At 41.1% G+C, this 17,344-nt stretch overlaps 1 protein-coding gene across 1 annotated transcript; it reads left to right on the forward strand.

Moving 5' to 3' along the window:
• The first annotated feature begins 3,645 nt into the window (after positions 1–3,645).
• LOC123975523 (neuronal acetylcholine receptor subunit alpha-2-like) lies at positions 3,646–14,586 on the forward strand. The gene is made up of 6 exons (XM_046057064.1): positions 3,646–3,891; positions 7,727–7,878; positions 9,621–9,665; positions 9,762–9,871; positions 10,724–12,161; positions 13,042–14,586. Exons 1-6 carry the CDS (start codon positions 3,840–3,842, stop codon positions 13,165–13,167), a joined length of 1,923 nt encoding a protein of 640 aa, XP_045913020.1. The 5' UTR covers positions 3,646–3,839; the 3' UTR covers positions 13,168–14,586.
• The last annotated feature ends 2,758 nt before the right edge of the window (positions 14,587–17,344 follow it).

Consider the following 17,344-nt stretch of genomic DNA (forward strand, 5'->3'; position numbering starts at 1 on the left):
ACATCCATAAAGCCAGTCAGCAGGGAATCTTTCTCTTTGAGTTCCTCTGAAAGTCGTCGGATGTCTTCCATAAGGTCAGCAATCTTCTTGTTCGCTTTCTTAAGGAGTGAGCAGTCCTCAAGGGGCAGAGTTATCTCGGCTTGCATAGTCACCGGAGCTTTGTTGCGATCAGTAGCGTTGATCGCGTTTTTACGGTCATCTATCTTAAAATCCATGTCGGATGACTAAAATCCTTAACCCACGTAAAACTTAAATAAAGTTAAGTTAAATAAAAGGATATAAAAAATGTAACGAAAAAAGTGGATTAAAACTGGATAAGAGTCCGGTTCAAGACGGAGCTTCCGACAGGTGGCTACAGACGCCAACGCATGCGCTAACCCAGCATTCTGGGAGCGCAGTGCTCTGGTGGGGTAGTAAGGTACTATGAGCTCTTTAAGATAAGATGGTCCATGCACTTTGACGTGTGTGCAAAGTTTCGTGAGTTTTTGAGCATGTTAAGGCCCCCAAAACTGAGATTACAGAAAAAATTAATAAATGAAGCCATAAGCTGCAATTCGAGGTTCAAACCTTTTCTCGCATTAGTGACTTCAAAATAAAATCAAATAACGTCTAGGAGATGTCAAAAATGTGTGTTTTCTAGGCGGACCTTAATGGTCCTTGAGGCTTTTTGAAGACCACATTGAGCTGGATCTGTGTGAGAAATTTCAAATAAATCGGACTTACAGTGCGTGGGGCGTGGTCTTTCAAAGTTTTCATTTTTAAGCCTTAATTACTGACCCACCATGTGGCCGATTGGGCTCATATTTCTATGTAAGCACATGCACATCATTTCCAATTATTCCCCTAAGTTTCATGTTTCTAACTCATTCTAGCTCACACGAATTTGAGCCAGCGCAGCTAACAACAAATAATAACTAGAATGGGCATTTCCCAAAATAAATTCGTGTGAGAGCTGTCAGCTGTTAGCTGTGACTGCTATTGCTGCTGCTGCAAGTACTGCTCCATCAGCATTTTTTCAAAAATCATGTAGCGCTACCTACAAGAATCATATGGCACAGACTAATTCAGTTAACCACACGGCACCTGGCACCTATTTCCAGGACAAATGCCTAAAATAACACCCAAAATAAATCAGTAATATCTTCTCAACCATTAGGCCTAGATGCATAATTCTGGTCTCCTTTAAAAGGTCAGAAACTAAGGAATATAAATCCATTGAACATTAACATATTTATTTCACAATTACAGACTACATGGAGATGCAATACAGAAGAAATTTATTTTCATCCTCGCCTGGTAAAAAAAGCTTTATTTTAATGCAATAAACCATCAAAACCATCATAAGATAGATTATAATGCACCTGAATATCTTCTAAAACACCTGGAATACAACTGTAAATGTAAATTTGACAAAAAGAAACTGATATACAACAGTTATTACACAATCTTTCAAAAATATACCAGGCGAATGTCCATGTTTTTTGACTTTTATTTGGAGTAATCTTCAAAACATTATTTCTCTCCATACAACCACGTTCCAAATAACATAAAGCTTCCAAAACATTGAAATATTGATATAAACAGTCAATATTCCTATGACCAAAAGTATTCCCATGCTTTACAGGCCACAGCTTGAGAAAAGAACATTCTACAGGACTCTTTCTCTTGGTATTGAAGAGACGAATCGATTGATATCCTGCATGTGTAGCTCCTACGGGTCACCGGCAGAGGCCGATTAAGACTGCCTCCGCCAAAGCAAACTCTTCTTCTCTACTTCAATTTGATGACAGAGACGAAACTTATTGGCTAAGCTGGCCTCACCAAGATGGCGGCCCGCCAGACGGTCATCCTTATGGTGGCACTAGAGGAAAAGTAAAGTAATCACCAAAATATAGAGTTCATCTTCTGTAGACATTAACATTTCATGGCAAAGATCCAATACTTGCTGAGAAATTTCAATCTGGACCAAAGTAGTGGGCTGATATTGCAATCCCTAGAGCCACACTGCTGGCGTGGCTAAAACACAAACCCGCTAGTTGAATTTGAAGGGTTACCATAATGCCAAGAAACTTTGCACAAGAATTTTGATTACCATTTGTAAAAAAGAATTTCAGATATCAGGACAAGCTTAATTATTAGGAGACTGCTGCAAGATGTGAATACTGCCATACTCTTGATACTCCCTTACCATTTGAAGAGTGCACAGATGGTCCTTCTTATCAGCTGAGGTGTCCACAGAGGGAGCTTATTTGTGTCTATATGTGGGTGTTAGATAAACTAATGTATATGTCAGCCGCCAGGCTGTAATTGGCTTATGTGTGCACCTTAGCCTTTACTGAATGTGAAATTTCCTCTTCCACTGGACCCGGCTGCTGCGATGTACCACTGACAAATTCCTGGTGGTCTCCTGTTAGCAATCCAACTAAATAATCGGCTATCAAATCTCAGATGGTAAGACCTACATCTACGCTATGGCAGCACACCTGTGAGAGGAATCTCTTCATCTGTCAAGTCACTGTTAGTCATCACTGGATCAAGAGAGCCGTGTCTTTGATTATAAAAAATCAATATGTACACTGCGGAGGCTTTTCTCTGTGGGCTCACAGGGTATTGAAAAAAAGCATATCTGACAAAAACATCTACAGCAGCAAAATATATCTCCACCTGGACCTCTTTTGTTGCAAAATCATATGACACAGTCAGAAAGAATTCTCAGAGAGTCAAAAGTAGCCCTCTGCCTTAGCCAATTTCAAGTAAACATGACTCTGAAGTCAAGGTTTTTTTTTTTAAAGTGTCTCTAGTTATTCTCTCTTTCTTTGTATCATCAAAACATGACATGTTAGCATTGCTGGGGAAAAGTAAAAAGATGTATGACAACAGCAAACACACCTCAAGCAAATGCAACTGTCTCAATAAATGGCCAGCCTTGGCACTGAGCTCTGCTGACGTATAAAAGCTGTGAAGGAGACTGGAAGTGAAGCACAGAGAGGTTGCCGAGAAAGAGAAATCTATGTCTGTGTGTAAGACATTATGTGGGGAAAAAAGTTGACAGCAGGTGCGGGTCAGTGGTGGTTAAAAGAGAAGGAGGAGTGTAAGATAAAGGGAGGGGGCCTGTGGGATTGGATATGATATGCTCCTGGGAAACAGGGCAGAGAGGCAATTGAAGAGTATCCAGAGTTCCTATGACTCACTGGCACTTTTACAATACTGAACTTTGACACAAATCTACACACTGTAGCATAGCTCACATACAAATAACTGGTCTGCAGTAACACAAACTCACAAACACACACACACAGTACTGCTCATGTATATTGTATACACCGGTAAGTAAATCTCAACACATACATTCTGTCTTGAGGGAACACACACACACACACAAACAAAAGAAATTGTTTTTTTCATGGAAAAAAGTGAAGAAGAGAGAAAACTGGAACAGGGAAAATGAAAATAAGTGGGAGGGAATGAGAGAATGCAAAGAGAGAAATGAGGTGTGTGAGTGAGAGCGAGAGAGAGAGAAAGGGAGAGGGAGATGAGGTGAGGAGGCGGAGAGATGAGAGGCGAGGGAGGGAGTAAAGTAGACAGGGAGGGTGGAGAAGAGAGGAATAAGCCACACTTGGATTAAGGATTCCAGTGGAGCGAGGAGGGAATTTCAAGTGTTGGATCAGGGAAACTAAACTACAGATCTGGTCCTTCATACTGACACGCAGACTGGACAGAAGAGCAACTGAAGAGATGGACAGATGGAACTCAAAGGGACACCATGCCCTTGGCTGACACAGACTGACATGACCTCTCCATCTCGCTGTTTAACCTAATCTGAACATCCCGAAGCCGCTATGGATACATACAAATGTTTAAGCTTACTGTTCTTCACTTTTTCTCCACAAGGTAAATCATTTCCCATTCTGTCAGTTGCTTCATCTCTTATTTTCTTTATGAACAGAAGGGACTGTTTGAAAATTATTAGGTATTTCTGGTTGGGGTGTGTGTGTGTGTGTGTGTGTGTGTGTGTGGGGGGGGGGGGGGGGCAGCTCTTTACTTGAAAATAGAGTGCTGTATTTTGTTTTATTGTTTGCTATGAATCTATATTTTTTAGTTAGAGTTCTTACTGAGGGAAGTGAGAGTCATTATGAAAAAAAGGCAGCATATGATCTTGCTTTTTTATAAAATAAAATTCAGCCCCCTCCCCAACCCAGTAGTTGTTGTAGTCCCTGAGGCAGTCCCATTATTCATTAGAAGAGCAAGGACATTTATTTCTGACAAGATGAGTAACACATCACTGACAAAACAACAGACACAAAAATGTTGTTTCCTTTAGTTTACATTAGATAAGAAGGTAGAAACTGCCTCCATTGCTCAGTGACCTGGTAACATTCATTGTCTGGCTGATTCAGGAGCAAGACTCACTTGTATAAAAAATTATATTTGGTGCACATGCATTATTGGGCTATGAGAGTGCATCGATCAAAAGAGGACAGAACTGGGTACAGTAGCTTTGACACATTTGACACATAACGAATAGCACATGTACATAAGTACTCACAGCCTTTGCTCAACACTTTGTTGAAGCACCTTTGGTACCAATTACAGCCTCAAGTTTTTGTGCATATGATGCTACAAGCTTGGCACACCTATTTTTGGGTTTCTCCCATTCTTCTTTGCAGGAACTCTCAAGCTCCATCAGGTTAGATGGGGAGCATCAGTACACAGCCATTTTTAGATACTGCATTCATCTTTCCCTCGATCCTGACTAGTCCCCCAGTCCCTGCCACTGAAAAACATCCCCACAGCATGATGCTACCACCACCATGCTTCACTGTAGGGAGGGTAATGGCCAGGTGATGAGCGGTGCCTGGTTTCCTCCAGACATGACGCTTGCCATTCAGGCCAAAGAGTTCAATCTTTTTTTCTTCAGACCAGAGAACTTGGTTTCTCGTGGTTTGAGAGTCCTTCAGGTGCCTTTTGGCAAACTCCAGGTGGGCTGTCATGTGCCTTTTACTGAGGAGTGGCTTCCGTCTGGCCACTCTACCATACAGGCCTGATTGGTGGAGTGCTGCAGACATGTTGTTCTTCTGGAAGGTCCTGCTCTCTCCACAGAGACGCGCTGGAGCTCTGTCAGAGGGACCATCGGGTTCTTGGTCACCTCCCTGACTAAGGCCCTTCTCCCCCGGCAGTTTCAATGCTGCAGAAATTTTTCTGTTCACTTCCCCAGATCTGTGCCTCGATACAATGCAGTCTCGGAGGTCTACAGACAATTCTTTGGACTTCATGGCTCGGTTTGTGCTCTGACATGCACTGTCAACTGTGGGACCTTATATAGACAGGTGTGTGCCTTTCCAAATCATGTCCAATTAATTGAATTTACCACAGGTGGTAAATCAAGTTGTAGAAACATGTCAAGGATGATCAGTGGACTCAGGATGCACCTGAGCTGTCATGGCAAAAGCTGTGAATACTTACATACTTGTACTTTTATTGTTTTTTATTTTTAATAAACTTGCAAAGTTCTTTCACATTGTCTTTATGGGGTATTTTTGAGGAAAATAATGAATTTCATCCATTTTGGAATAAGGCTGTAATAAAATGTGGAAAAAGTGAAGCGCAGTGAATACTTTCTGAATGCATTGTAATGCGTCCTGTAAAGCACACTGTACAAAAGCAAACTCATCAACAGCTACGTACTTTTTCATGCACACATTACTGCTCTGACCCACACATTGTCAAAGTCAGGACACCCTGCGATCCCCCCCTTCTAAATCCATTAGTTGCAAGGCTGCTTTACAATCTAGTGGAGCATCCCTCTTTATTTAATAGTAGCTGTATTCAACAGATGTCATATCATTCTGAGCTGATGTGATTAAACAAAGGTACTTGTTTGGGTATCTCTCAACTGAAAACGTAGAGACATTTCAAGGTTGTTGGACACATCAAACAGATTCAGGTGCAAACAGGAAGAGAAGACATGGAGGAAAAAAGAAATGGGGGAAGAAAGAAACTATCCATTTAATACGATATTGATCCCAAGCCTTTAAAAATTGAGGATGCCAGTTTTCAGGCAACTGAAGGACAGCCCATCAGCTTTGATCGAGTGGGTAGGAGGACCCCAGAGGAAGGCCAGCAGCATGACAACAACACCTGTGTCCCTGTTTTAAAAATTACAAGTTAGAACAGCAGAGCATCTTTGTCTAAGACAGATAGATTGATAGATAGCCTTCCTGTGCAATCACATGTAATAATGAGGAAAGCTGGGGAACTATTTTTCACAATAAGCAATAAGCAATATATATGATGCTCTACACACAATAAAACATTGAAATATGCAGTAGTGTCAGGTATAATGAAATATCACTGAGACTGGTGAAACTAAATCACAGCCTATGATGTATTGCTGTGCCACTGAATTACCTCCACAGATGCACAATGTCCAGAATGGAAAAATGGTAATTGAATATGAAAATAGGATCGGAATACAAAGGACATTGTACTGTACCAGCCTCGGGACGATCCCTGTCTCTTTAATTGCTCTCAGACCTCGTTAGGTCATTCTTAGTGCAATGTGAGCTCATTGTAAAGGGGGGTGGCGTGATTGGATTGAGTTGCTTCATTTCCATGGCCTTGGCAGAGAGGACGAAAGGGGGTGAAGGAGGGACGAGACGTCTCGACAGATCCGTCCATCAGAACGTCTGTTCGGAAACACAACAGATGTCCTCAGGTTCAGGTTCATCCTTCCTCTCTTTCCTTCTCTCATCTCACCTCCCGCCGCTCTCATCTCCCAGATCCCGTCTCATGTAACCATACGCCACCAGTGTAATAGAGGTCACCCTCCTTTTAACCGTCTCCACAACGGTTCCTAACAGGGGCATGGTTGCATCAATCCATTACAGATAAATGTATGCAATTGTAGAGGGTAGAAAATATATTCAAAATTAATATTATGCAAACAAAAATTAAACTGGTATATCGAGTTTATAGAGGGTTGCTATGAAAATGAAGCAAGCCAGGTGTCTGTTCTCCTTTCTCAGGTCTGTAATGACACAAAATAAAGACAATCTCGATCTTGGGTTACCTGTATAATGTATAACAGTGCATTGTTGTCGAGGCAGCTGCGTCAGTCAGTCGACCAAGCAGGCAGAGAGGAGAGACAGAGTCTGATTACTGTTTTGGAGAGTCAGTGACTGTCACCTTTGACTTACTTTAGTTCAGTAATTGACCCTATCATGACCTGGGGAAACCTGTGTCATAGTACCCCTAAAAGTCCTTCTCAAGGGTCACTGGCAATGTCTGCACAAAATGAGCATGAAGGATTTTGTTTTGTTTTTAAACAACTGAAAATACATTAAATGACACATATGGGCTATAGAAGGCCATGTGATTAGTCTAAGCTTTCCTTATGTGTGAAACAGGGTTCTTTGCACGTCTTCCAGCAATATGCAGCTGAATCAAGTGATTCTCAGTTCGAGGGCAGTAAACTTCCATTAAAAAAAGGGACTGGAGCACGCTGATTGATTAGCAGCTTTTTAACCGTGTGCAACCGCACATTTCGACACTGATATGAGGCAAACAACATCAACCTAGATAAGGCATCCAATTGTTATTTGATAATTGGTTAAACAGGATTTCAAATCTATTGGATAATAAATCAAAGGGTGGGAGTTACCATTGTCAATGTCCAAGTGCCACACCCCATGCTTTCCTTTGGGTCTAATCTCTTCTCTCTCCTCAGTTTATTCCCATGTTGTACCGCGTGCCCACGCTGAAGAGAGGCTGCTTCAGGATCTGTTTGCACATTATAATAAGCTCTCCCGGCCTGTGGAAAACACTACAGACACAGTGCTAGTCCACTTTGGACTGTCTATTGCCCAGCTTATTGATGTGGTGAGTAAAAATTCCCAGCCTTGGTAAATTTCATCCGTAGCAAATTCAAATTAAGTTGCTTTTTACTACTACAACATACATATTGGTTCTGTAAATCACTTTTTCAGTGGTCTCATTTGAGGAAAAAAATCTGAAACCAAAAGAAATTTTATATGTTTTGGTTTCAAAATGTGCCCCCTATTTTTGCGTTACTCTGACGGAATAAGGTTAGCTCTCTGTCTACATAGAAACTTGTTAAAGCACTTTGTAACTTGTTTTTGAAAAGTGCTCTACAAATAAGGATTATTATTATTACTATTATAGATGTTGTTTCTATACATCAAATTGCTTCATTTTAAACCATGCATTCTATCATAGGCAGATGGTTACGCTGACTAAAAGCCAAACAGCAGCCTGCTCTACAACAAAACACTCCTGCTTAAGTCTCCATATCTAATTTAAACACATTCTCACTTTATTTTTGGAAGTGTAGAGCTCCGTGGTCAAATCAGCAACACTATATATGCAATGTCCAGTTAGACTTTCCGAATTAAACTAGAGGTAACGCTGTGAAACGGCACATTAACGTTATGAAACGTCACAAGTAGGTAAGGTTTAGGCACTAAAGTACTTGGTTAGATTTAGGCAAGAAAAGTACATAGGTTAAGGAAAAGATCATGGTTTGGGTTAAGATAACATTATGTGACTTAACTCACGTGGTTAAGTAACATTACTTGTGTAACTTACATAACCTACGTAACTTAATTAAAAACATTAACTGTTGACTTTTTCACACTGTTTCACACAGGAAAGTCTCCTGGGTGAAAGTCCAAAATCTGGCCCACCCGTTGGCCCCAGCCACCTCTTTACTTGGACCTTTACCGTTTATAAATGACACGACAGGGCTTCTTTGTTATGTTATGATGGTGTTGGTGCAATGCAATTGTGGAAATGTTGCATTTTCACTCGTACTCCTTCTGTCTTATGTATTATCTTCATTGTGATCATAATAGCAACTAACTCAAAGCCAGACTAGGCAAGAGATATACATTTAAATATACCGATCACTTCAATCAGCAGAAATGAAACCACAACAGGAGAGATTTAATTATTTTCCCAAATTAAATTCAGTTATTAAGTATACTTACTATACACAACAAAATAACATTGTTATTCTCTCATGTCCCTATGGTATCTTTTCACCACAGTCCATTTTACAAACATTATATTGCAGGGTTTCTGCTGACTAAGTTAAAAGCATTTTATAACACCTCTAACTGCCATTTGGAGCTATGCAAAGTTGCCTGGTGCAGCTTCAAGATTGAGTATGTGCAACCTGCATCGATGCAGGGATGATACTCCTGCTTTTTGACTCACAGTTAGGTGACAGTGCTTGCTCTACATGCCTGGTAGTGACAGTCAGCTCAGGGTGAAGTTGTCTTCTCCTACAGAGTGTATACGCTGACTGCTGTGTCTTAGATGTTTTGGGGAAAGAGTTGGAGAAAGCAGCTTGCCAGCAGCGAGGCAACAACACAGTACAGTGAGGGTGTTCTTGCGTGAAGCACTGCCTAATACTTTTTTTGGTGTATTACACAACTAATCTGTCTTTATAAATATAGGGCATGTATGTGGATTTGTTCTGTAACTGAATCATGCACATGAGTGCATGTAGGAGCTTTGAAAAGAAATGTTTTGTAAATTAGATGTTCAAAGAAATGTGATGATTAAGTCTGTAATTTTCTCCTCTGCTTATATGAAATAAGGATGAGAAGAACCAGATGATGACCACAAATGTCTGGGTCAAGCAAGTATGTGATGATGAGAGACAAACACATGTTCAAGATACAGTCCTATACAGAGCTACAGATTACAAGTATATAATTATGATTAATGTTTTCCAACAGGAATGGAATGATTACAAACTCCGCTGGAACCCGGAGGAATACGAAAATGTCACCTCCATCCGTATTCCATCAGAGATCATCTGGAGGCCTGACATTGTTCTATACAACAAGTGAGGATCTGTATCAATAGCTTGTATGTTTTTATGTGATGGCTGATTGTCTTGATGTAATCTGTGACAACACCAAAATATCTGATTTAGGTTAACTTTTTTGTAATAGACTATAGAAAAGGACAACATGCAATGTCCACAACGCTAAGTAACATTGCTGGTGTGTGTGTGTGTGTGTGTGTGTGTGTGTGTGTTTTGGTGTCTTTGTTTCGCTTTGGTGGTCTTTATAAGTCAAAACACAAGCTTACATTCAGCAACAAGGATGAATCGAGAGGGCTATGGAAGGTAGATGTTCAGAACAGATAACAGGCAGAACAGAATGAAGGCAACATAGATGATGTGGGTTGGCTGTGGCTCAGGGGGTACAGCTGTCGTCTACTTATCAGAAGGTCGGTAGTTTGATCCCAGGCTCCCTTAGTCTGCAAGTCAAAGTATCCTTGGGCCAGATACGAAGAATTTACAACTGCATTTTTAAATGGCTGCCAGTCAAATAAAACTATATTAAAACATCGAGAGGCAGGGAACCAGTGGAAACACTGTCGCGCCACAATCGCAGTGACAGAAATTACACAAAGTGCAATGCTTGCTAGAAAACAGTGTTTACCATGAAGATAAGAGCTTTTGTCAAGAGCTGGAGGCAGGACCAAATCTGAGGGAGGCGGTTGCCTTGTAATTCTCTATGTAGGGGTCCACTTACTAGCTTTTTCCACAGTTCAGAATCAAGTGGACTTTAAAAAGTATTGTTTGAAAAATTTAGCCAGCATTAAAATGCTTTGATGAAAGAAAAGGTTTAATGTGTATTCTGAAAAATATCTTTACTTTTCTCTTCTTACATCCTGTTTTTATGTGCAGCGCTGATGGTGACTTTGCGGTAACTCACCTCACAAAGGCACATCTGTTCCATGATGGTCGGATAAAGTGGATGCCACCAGCCATTTACAAGTCTTCATGCAGCATAGATGTCACCTTTTTCCCTTTTGACCAGCAAAGCTGCAAGATGAAGTTTGGCTCGTGGACCTATGACCGTGCCAAGATCGATCTGATCAGCATGGCCAGCGATGTGGACCAAATGGACTACTGGGAGAGTGGCGAGTGGGTCATTGTCAATGCAGTGGGCAAGTACAATACCAAAAAATATGAGTGCTGCACAGAGATATATTCAGACATCACTTACTACTTCATCATCCGAAGGCTTCCGTTGTTCTACACCATTAATCTTATCATCCCCTGTCTTCTTATCTCCTGTTTGACTGTGCTGGTGTTTTATTTGCCTTCACAATGTGGAGAGAAGATCACCTTGTGTATCTCAGTGTTGCTGTCCCTAACAGTATTCCTCCTACTGATCACAGAGATTATACCGTCTACATCGCTGGTGATTCCACTGATTGGTGAATACCTGCTGTTCACTATGGTCTTTGTCACACTCTCCATCATAATAACTGTCTTCGTGTTAAACGTACATCACCGATCCCCACAAACCCATGGAATGCCTCACTGGGTGCGGAGAGTATTTTTGGACTTGGTGCCACGAGTCCTCTTCATGAAGCGTCCACCAGGCACAGCCAAGCAGCACTGCAAGAAGCTTATTGAGATGATGCACCGTCCCACCACCATATCTACAACAGGCAACTCCCAGGCTTTTTGGACGGGGTTGGCAACAGGGTTGAGACAGATGAGCCAGGTAGAGAATACCCTCCCAAAGACTCCATCGGACAGTCCAAGCATCCTTGTCAGCTCACCTTCTCCACCCTCTTCCCCGCTTGAGTACCACAACAAGGAAGAACACCCGCTAAAGGCCAACATTTTTTGCCGGTCCACATCTGGTCAGTTCTCAGTTCTCTCAGACAAACAACCCTTACGTGGACACAACTCTGCAGCCTTGTCTTCATCCCAATTGTCCTTACCACCAACTTTGCCAATGGGTCCACTTCCCAGCATATCCAAGGAAGAACCAAATACATTGGCCTCAAATGACCGCTCCCTCAGTGTAGAGCAAATGTTTGACCAACAGAAGGAGCTTCTTCAGAGAGCTGGGCATCTGTGCCGTTCCCGCAGCTTCCAGTACTGCTGTCTGAATGATGAAGGGCCTGGGGTCATCGGGATCACAAGATGGATGAAGAAACAAGCCTCTACAGATCACCTTGCTGAAAATCTCACAACAAAGTCCACTAAAGACGCCAGTACCCAACAGGACACTGTGGTTCCAACTATTTCCCCAGCTATGTATCAGGCCATAGAGGGAGTTCAGTACATTGCTGATCATCTCAGGGCGGAAGATGCAGACTTTTCAGTGAGTTTACGGAAATTTTATAACCACTAAAGCCTTGGTAATGACATGGTAGTCTCTAAATGTTTATATAGTGCTCACATTTGAATAAAGTCTCACAGAGCGGTTTGTGAGATTCCATTCAATATTTTTGAATACTAGTATGTTCTAAGCACATGCAATATGACCGTTACCTTCTATTTGTAATCACCTTTTTAAAATGTAAAATTCTCAGTACATTAAGTGCAACAGGACGTGCCTTTTTGTCCAACAGGGGGTGTTCCTACATCCATCTGTTTGCCGAACTATTGTCAAAACTTGCTTACATAAAGCAGGTGATCATCAGACAAGTTACAATTTACTCAGACGTTACCTGATGTTATCTGACCAGATGTGTCATACTGCTGGTCTGTAGTATTCAGAGTGTAAGAAAGTAACATGACACTTCTTTATCATTTTAAAATATACCAGTGAAAATGTATTTTAATTAGGAAACTGCTAAGCAGCAAAAGCAAGTTTACAGCACTGATTAAGGGTTAATTGCTCCATCACTAGAAAAAAAATGAAGCATCTTTGTCCAGTGGAAGGAGAAAAAAATGTGTACAATTATTCTAAAATTCTAAGAAGTTATTATATTCATTCTCATGAGTCTTTGCCAATACTATAATGCACTTTCTATCTCCCAGAAAAGGCCCGTCTTTGAAACAATGGGACCTCAGTAATTTGACCTTGAATTTTTCATTGGAGAGACAAGCAAAGACTGACTGACATTTAGGAAATAATAATGAAAAAATCAACCATTTGAGAGAAATCAATCAAGGGTGAAAATTGAGAGCTGGTAAAAAGAAGGTGGTGTGGGGTAAAATTTGAAATGTTCCTATCTGCTGTGTCTTTTCTCTGCTAGGTGAAGGAGGAGTGGAAGTATGTGGCCATGGTCATTGACAGGATATTCCTCTGGATGTTTGTACTGGTGTGCATACTGGGATCTGTGGGACTCTTTCTTCCTCCTTGGCTGGCTGGAATGATCTAGAATCTTACCACTGAAGGAAAGGGATTTCAAGAACACTGACAGGAACACATGCCGTCCAAGTTAATCATTTATCTTTTTATTTTCTATTTATTACAAGAACTGCAAGTCACACTACTTGTCTTCCCCGAAGTTATCACAAGGTTACTCACAGAGAAACAAGATTAAATATATATCATTGATTCCGGTGGGAATATAAATTCTTTATGAGAGCAAAAGGCCAACAGCGAATATCCTTAACTACCACTCAATTTTGACATTGACCTGTACAGCATAAGCTGTCATCTTCATAAAAACAGAGAAGAATAGACTTTGACCCATCTGTAACTGCAGAAAGCACCACAGAAAGATACTTTTAAGACTATGAAATGTTTGGTCTTAATCTCAATTTTAACATTCGTACTACAATGTCATTGTTATAGTATCTTGACAATAGCACAGGTGCCATCACCGAAAATTTTAAAAATACTAATGTTTCACCTGATTTGTCAGAATTCAGTGGGTAGTATATGTGTGTGTGTGTGTGTGTGTGTGTGTGTGTGTGTGTGTGTGTGTCAGTGTGTGTGTGTGTGCTCAGGTATAACACATTTTGCAATGCTTAGGCAAGCACACATACAGATACACATCTATTCAATATTTCTTTCAGCCATTCTCTTGGTTACTACCACAGCACTTTGGCATTAACAGGAGGGCATTTAAAGTCACATTTTCCAGTTATGTATGGTCCTTCATCCCCTCAACCTCAGCCACCTAAAAAGACAAGGGCACATTTATTCATTTTTTATTTTGCTTTATAAATGAGTAGAATAGGAATGGAATGATTGGCCTGATTTTTTATTTTTTTTTGTCATGCATGATTTTCAAGGCCATTTTAGGCATAATGTACTTAAATATCAATAAATAACAGCCACATGAATTTTTTTTATTTATTATCTTAAATAAAGAAAACCAACATCTACACTGCAATTTAACTGTATACCATATAATCTTATAGGATCATGGTAATAAATATCAGCAGGGACAACAGATGAAGCCTGTTGAGCCACCACTGGCTCATTCACAGTTATTTTACTGTTAATTAATGAGCACTGTCCATGTCAAATAAACAAATTAATGAAATATAAATATTGTAATTCCTAATATCCACTTCCCACCTAGTACAATCTCCACACACAGTAAAACCGAATGGGTTGTAGCGGCATATCTGTCACTATGTTAAAATGAAAACAATGGAGGCAGTGCCGGCAACCACTCGTCTAAAAGCACCTTCAGTCTAGTTGAATTTCTTTTATCTAAAATCAGATAACATTCAAATAATTGTTGGTATTGTATTGTAAGGTCATTCTAAACTCATTCTTCACTGACTGGGTTGTAGCCAAAAGTGTTTAAACCGTTTTTTAATTAAAGGAGTTGAAAAATGAATCATGTTTAAGTACTTGTTTTACTTTATTAATGTTTGAAAGTGGAACTTGTCGGGATATTGAGGCAGTTCTCAACCAAAGAAATGTTGGTTTGCAACAGTTATAATAAACATGAGTATATATATATGTTTTTATATGTTTGGGACTTTTTATGCAGTATCATAGTTTAGTATCATCACTATAACTAGAGCAGAGCAGTTCAAAGGGGAATCTCTATGCTTTTTGTTCAAAATGTACTTCTCACATGGTTTCATCTTAATCAGTGGTCGGCTTTAGGAATCATGAATAAATTCTTTGATAAGGGCTGGTAAAAAAAATATATCTAAGTCATGACAGCAACAGTTACTCACATAATCACTCCTCTTAAGTGATTGTGACTACAAAATAAAAACCTAAGAAAGTTTTTTTTACAGCAATGCTATATTTCGAGTTGAACTGAGAGCATTTCCTTTGAAAAGTTCTGAAATATATTCAAAAGAGTCTGTGATGTGCTTGACACACCTCAGGAAACGGGATTTGTGAACAGACATTTAGTATCCATAAGTTGTTGGATGTGGATCAATCGCCTGGACGCAGACACTCCAGCACATGCTTTACTGTGATCATGTGAAACAGTTTTTTCATAGCTAATTTGTTGAAGAAGGAAAAAAGCACGCAAGGGGGGGGACCAAACACACAACCATCCGATTGAAAGGCCTGTGTACTACTGACTGAGCTAACAGGGAAACCACTAATTGTTTTTAAATTAGTAAACTTATTTGCCGACCCCAGACCTACAGCATTAATAACACTGAAACAACATGATAATGGTGGAGATATTGCTAGATATTCAGCGCTTCCTTAGAACATAACATAAAACATAACATACCATAAAACTCTTACAACTCGGTTCAACACATTTGTTTCTTACATAAATCAAACCTGTGTGATGACAAAAACTCCCATTTCAACAATTCCCTACTACATAGAAGCACATAAGTCCCGTCCCCACGATCATACCCTGCTCTCGCTGTTGCAGAGCTGAGCAGCATAAGCCCCGCCCTTGCAAGCAACTCTGCTGTTCCCCCATGACGCTCCACGCTGTCGCTGCTGCAGAGCTCTGCTTAGCACTGTTCTCTACTGTATTTATTAATTCTGAAGGTTGTTGCATGTTTACATTGTATCTACGCAACACTGCCCTCCCTTGGGTCTGCAGGAACAAACCCATCGACGACTGGATGAACGGTTCTTGACATAATCGAAACACAAACACACACACACAAATTTGAAATTGAACAATTTTGGCATGCTGGGGGTCTCACTTCAAGGGAAACAAAGAAGAGGCCTGCATGTAGCAAACCCTGAAGCCCCAGTCTCTTGATCCACAAAAGTCAACTCAGCTGTTTTCCTCTGCTGCCGCCCAAAGAATCGGCTGTGATGCACAAGGTACAAGGTTGTTTATTAGTCATTATACAGCACAAGGCTATATAGGCCTATATTAAAATATGGTAACATACAAAATAAAATATGTACAGTTATTTGTATACATATATAAAGGTACGTACACCCCGAACATTCCACTGTGCTTTTTTTGAATTTGAAAAATGTGAATGAACACAAGGGCAAAGGCAATCATTTCCACTATCTGCTACAGAGGCTGACAAAATAAGTTTAATAATAAGTTTAAAATAAGTTTTTCAGAAAACAATGTGTTACGGCCCTTGAGCCCTGTGTCTGTGTACTGCTGCTCGTCTGTGCCCTGCAGGTCCTGCCCTTCCCCCCTCTAATGTTGCAGCCAGGAGGCTAGGGTGCACACCTGTCCCCAGTTACAATCAGCGGGAGCGCAGGAGCCGGTATAAGGAGCAGAAAGCAGGCAGACTGGGTGTGGAGAGTGGGGAGTGCAGACGGCATGGTGAGCTGGGTGAGCTGGGTGAGCTGGGTGAGCTGGGTGAGCTGGGTGAGCTGGGTGAGCTGGGTGAGCTGGGTGAGCTGGGTGAGCTGGGTGAGCTGGGTGAGCCGACAGTGCAGCAAAGCGATAAGTCTGAACCTTGTGGTGGGGTTCACTCCCTCAGTGGAGGGAGGGCGAAATTCGTTATTGTATCCTGTGTTGTTTTCTCATTTGTGGCATTTATGGGCGCTTCCTTGTTTTTGGGAAGTTGTTTTTTGTAGACCCTCCCTGAGGGTACCTTAGCTTTTTTTTTTCTCCTCATTGTAAATAAAACGCGTACGACCTGTAAAAGCTGTCTCCTGGCTTCCTTCAACCTGGAATGATTCTATTATTGTCACTAACCTCCTCATCCCCTGGACTTTCCACTGGAGGTTCGTAACAATTTGGGGGCTTGTCCGGGATCCTTTTTCCCAAACATTCTGGGTTGTGGGGAAGCACTTATTGTTTGTATTCGTGTTGGAACTGTTCACATTGACTGTTGCGTGTGGGTTTCCACTGTCCAGTTTTTCCAGGGTAGACCTTTCCCCAGCTAGTTAGAAGTGTCCAGCTAGGCTGCCCAGCAGTCTTTCCATTGGGCACTTGGTTGTTATTTTTCCTTTATTATTTTCGGGGCAAATCCTGGGTGGGGAGCGAGTTCCCTGTCGGAGGTAGGCTTTCGGGGCCCTGGCCACCGAAGTTTCGCCTTTAAAGTCGCCTCGAGCCCGGCATGCCCCAGAAGACAGCTTAGGCTAAGTTTTGGGTAGGCAGGGCCCTGGGGAAGGGGTTGCTCTTTTGAGGAAGCTGGTGTGTGACTGTTCTGTAGCCGATACGGTTGTATTTTGTCTGCGTACAC

The sequence above is a fragment of the Micropterus dolomieu genome, linkage group LG08 (genome assembly GCF_021292245.1).
Source record: "Micropterus dolomieu isolate WLL.071019.BEF.003 ecotype Adirondacks linkage group LG08, ASM2129224v1, whole genome shotgun sequence".
In the NCBI taxonomy this organism is placed as follows: domain Eukaryota; kingdom Metazoa; phylum Chordata; class Actinopteri; order Centrarchiformes; family Centrarchidae; genus Micropterus; species Micropterus dolomieu.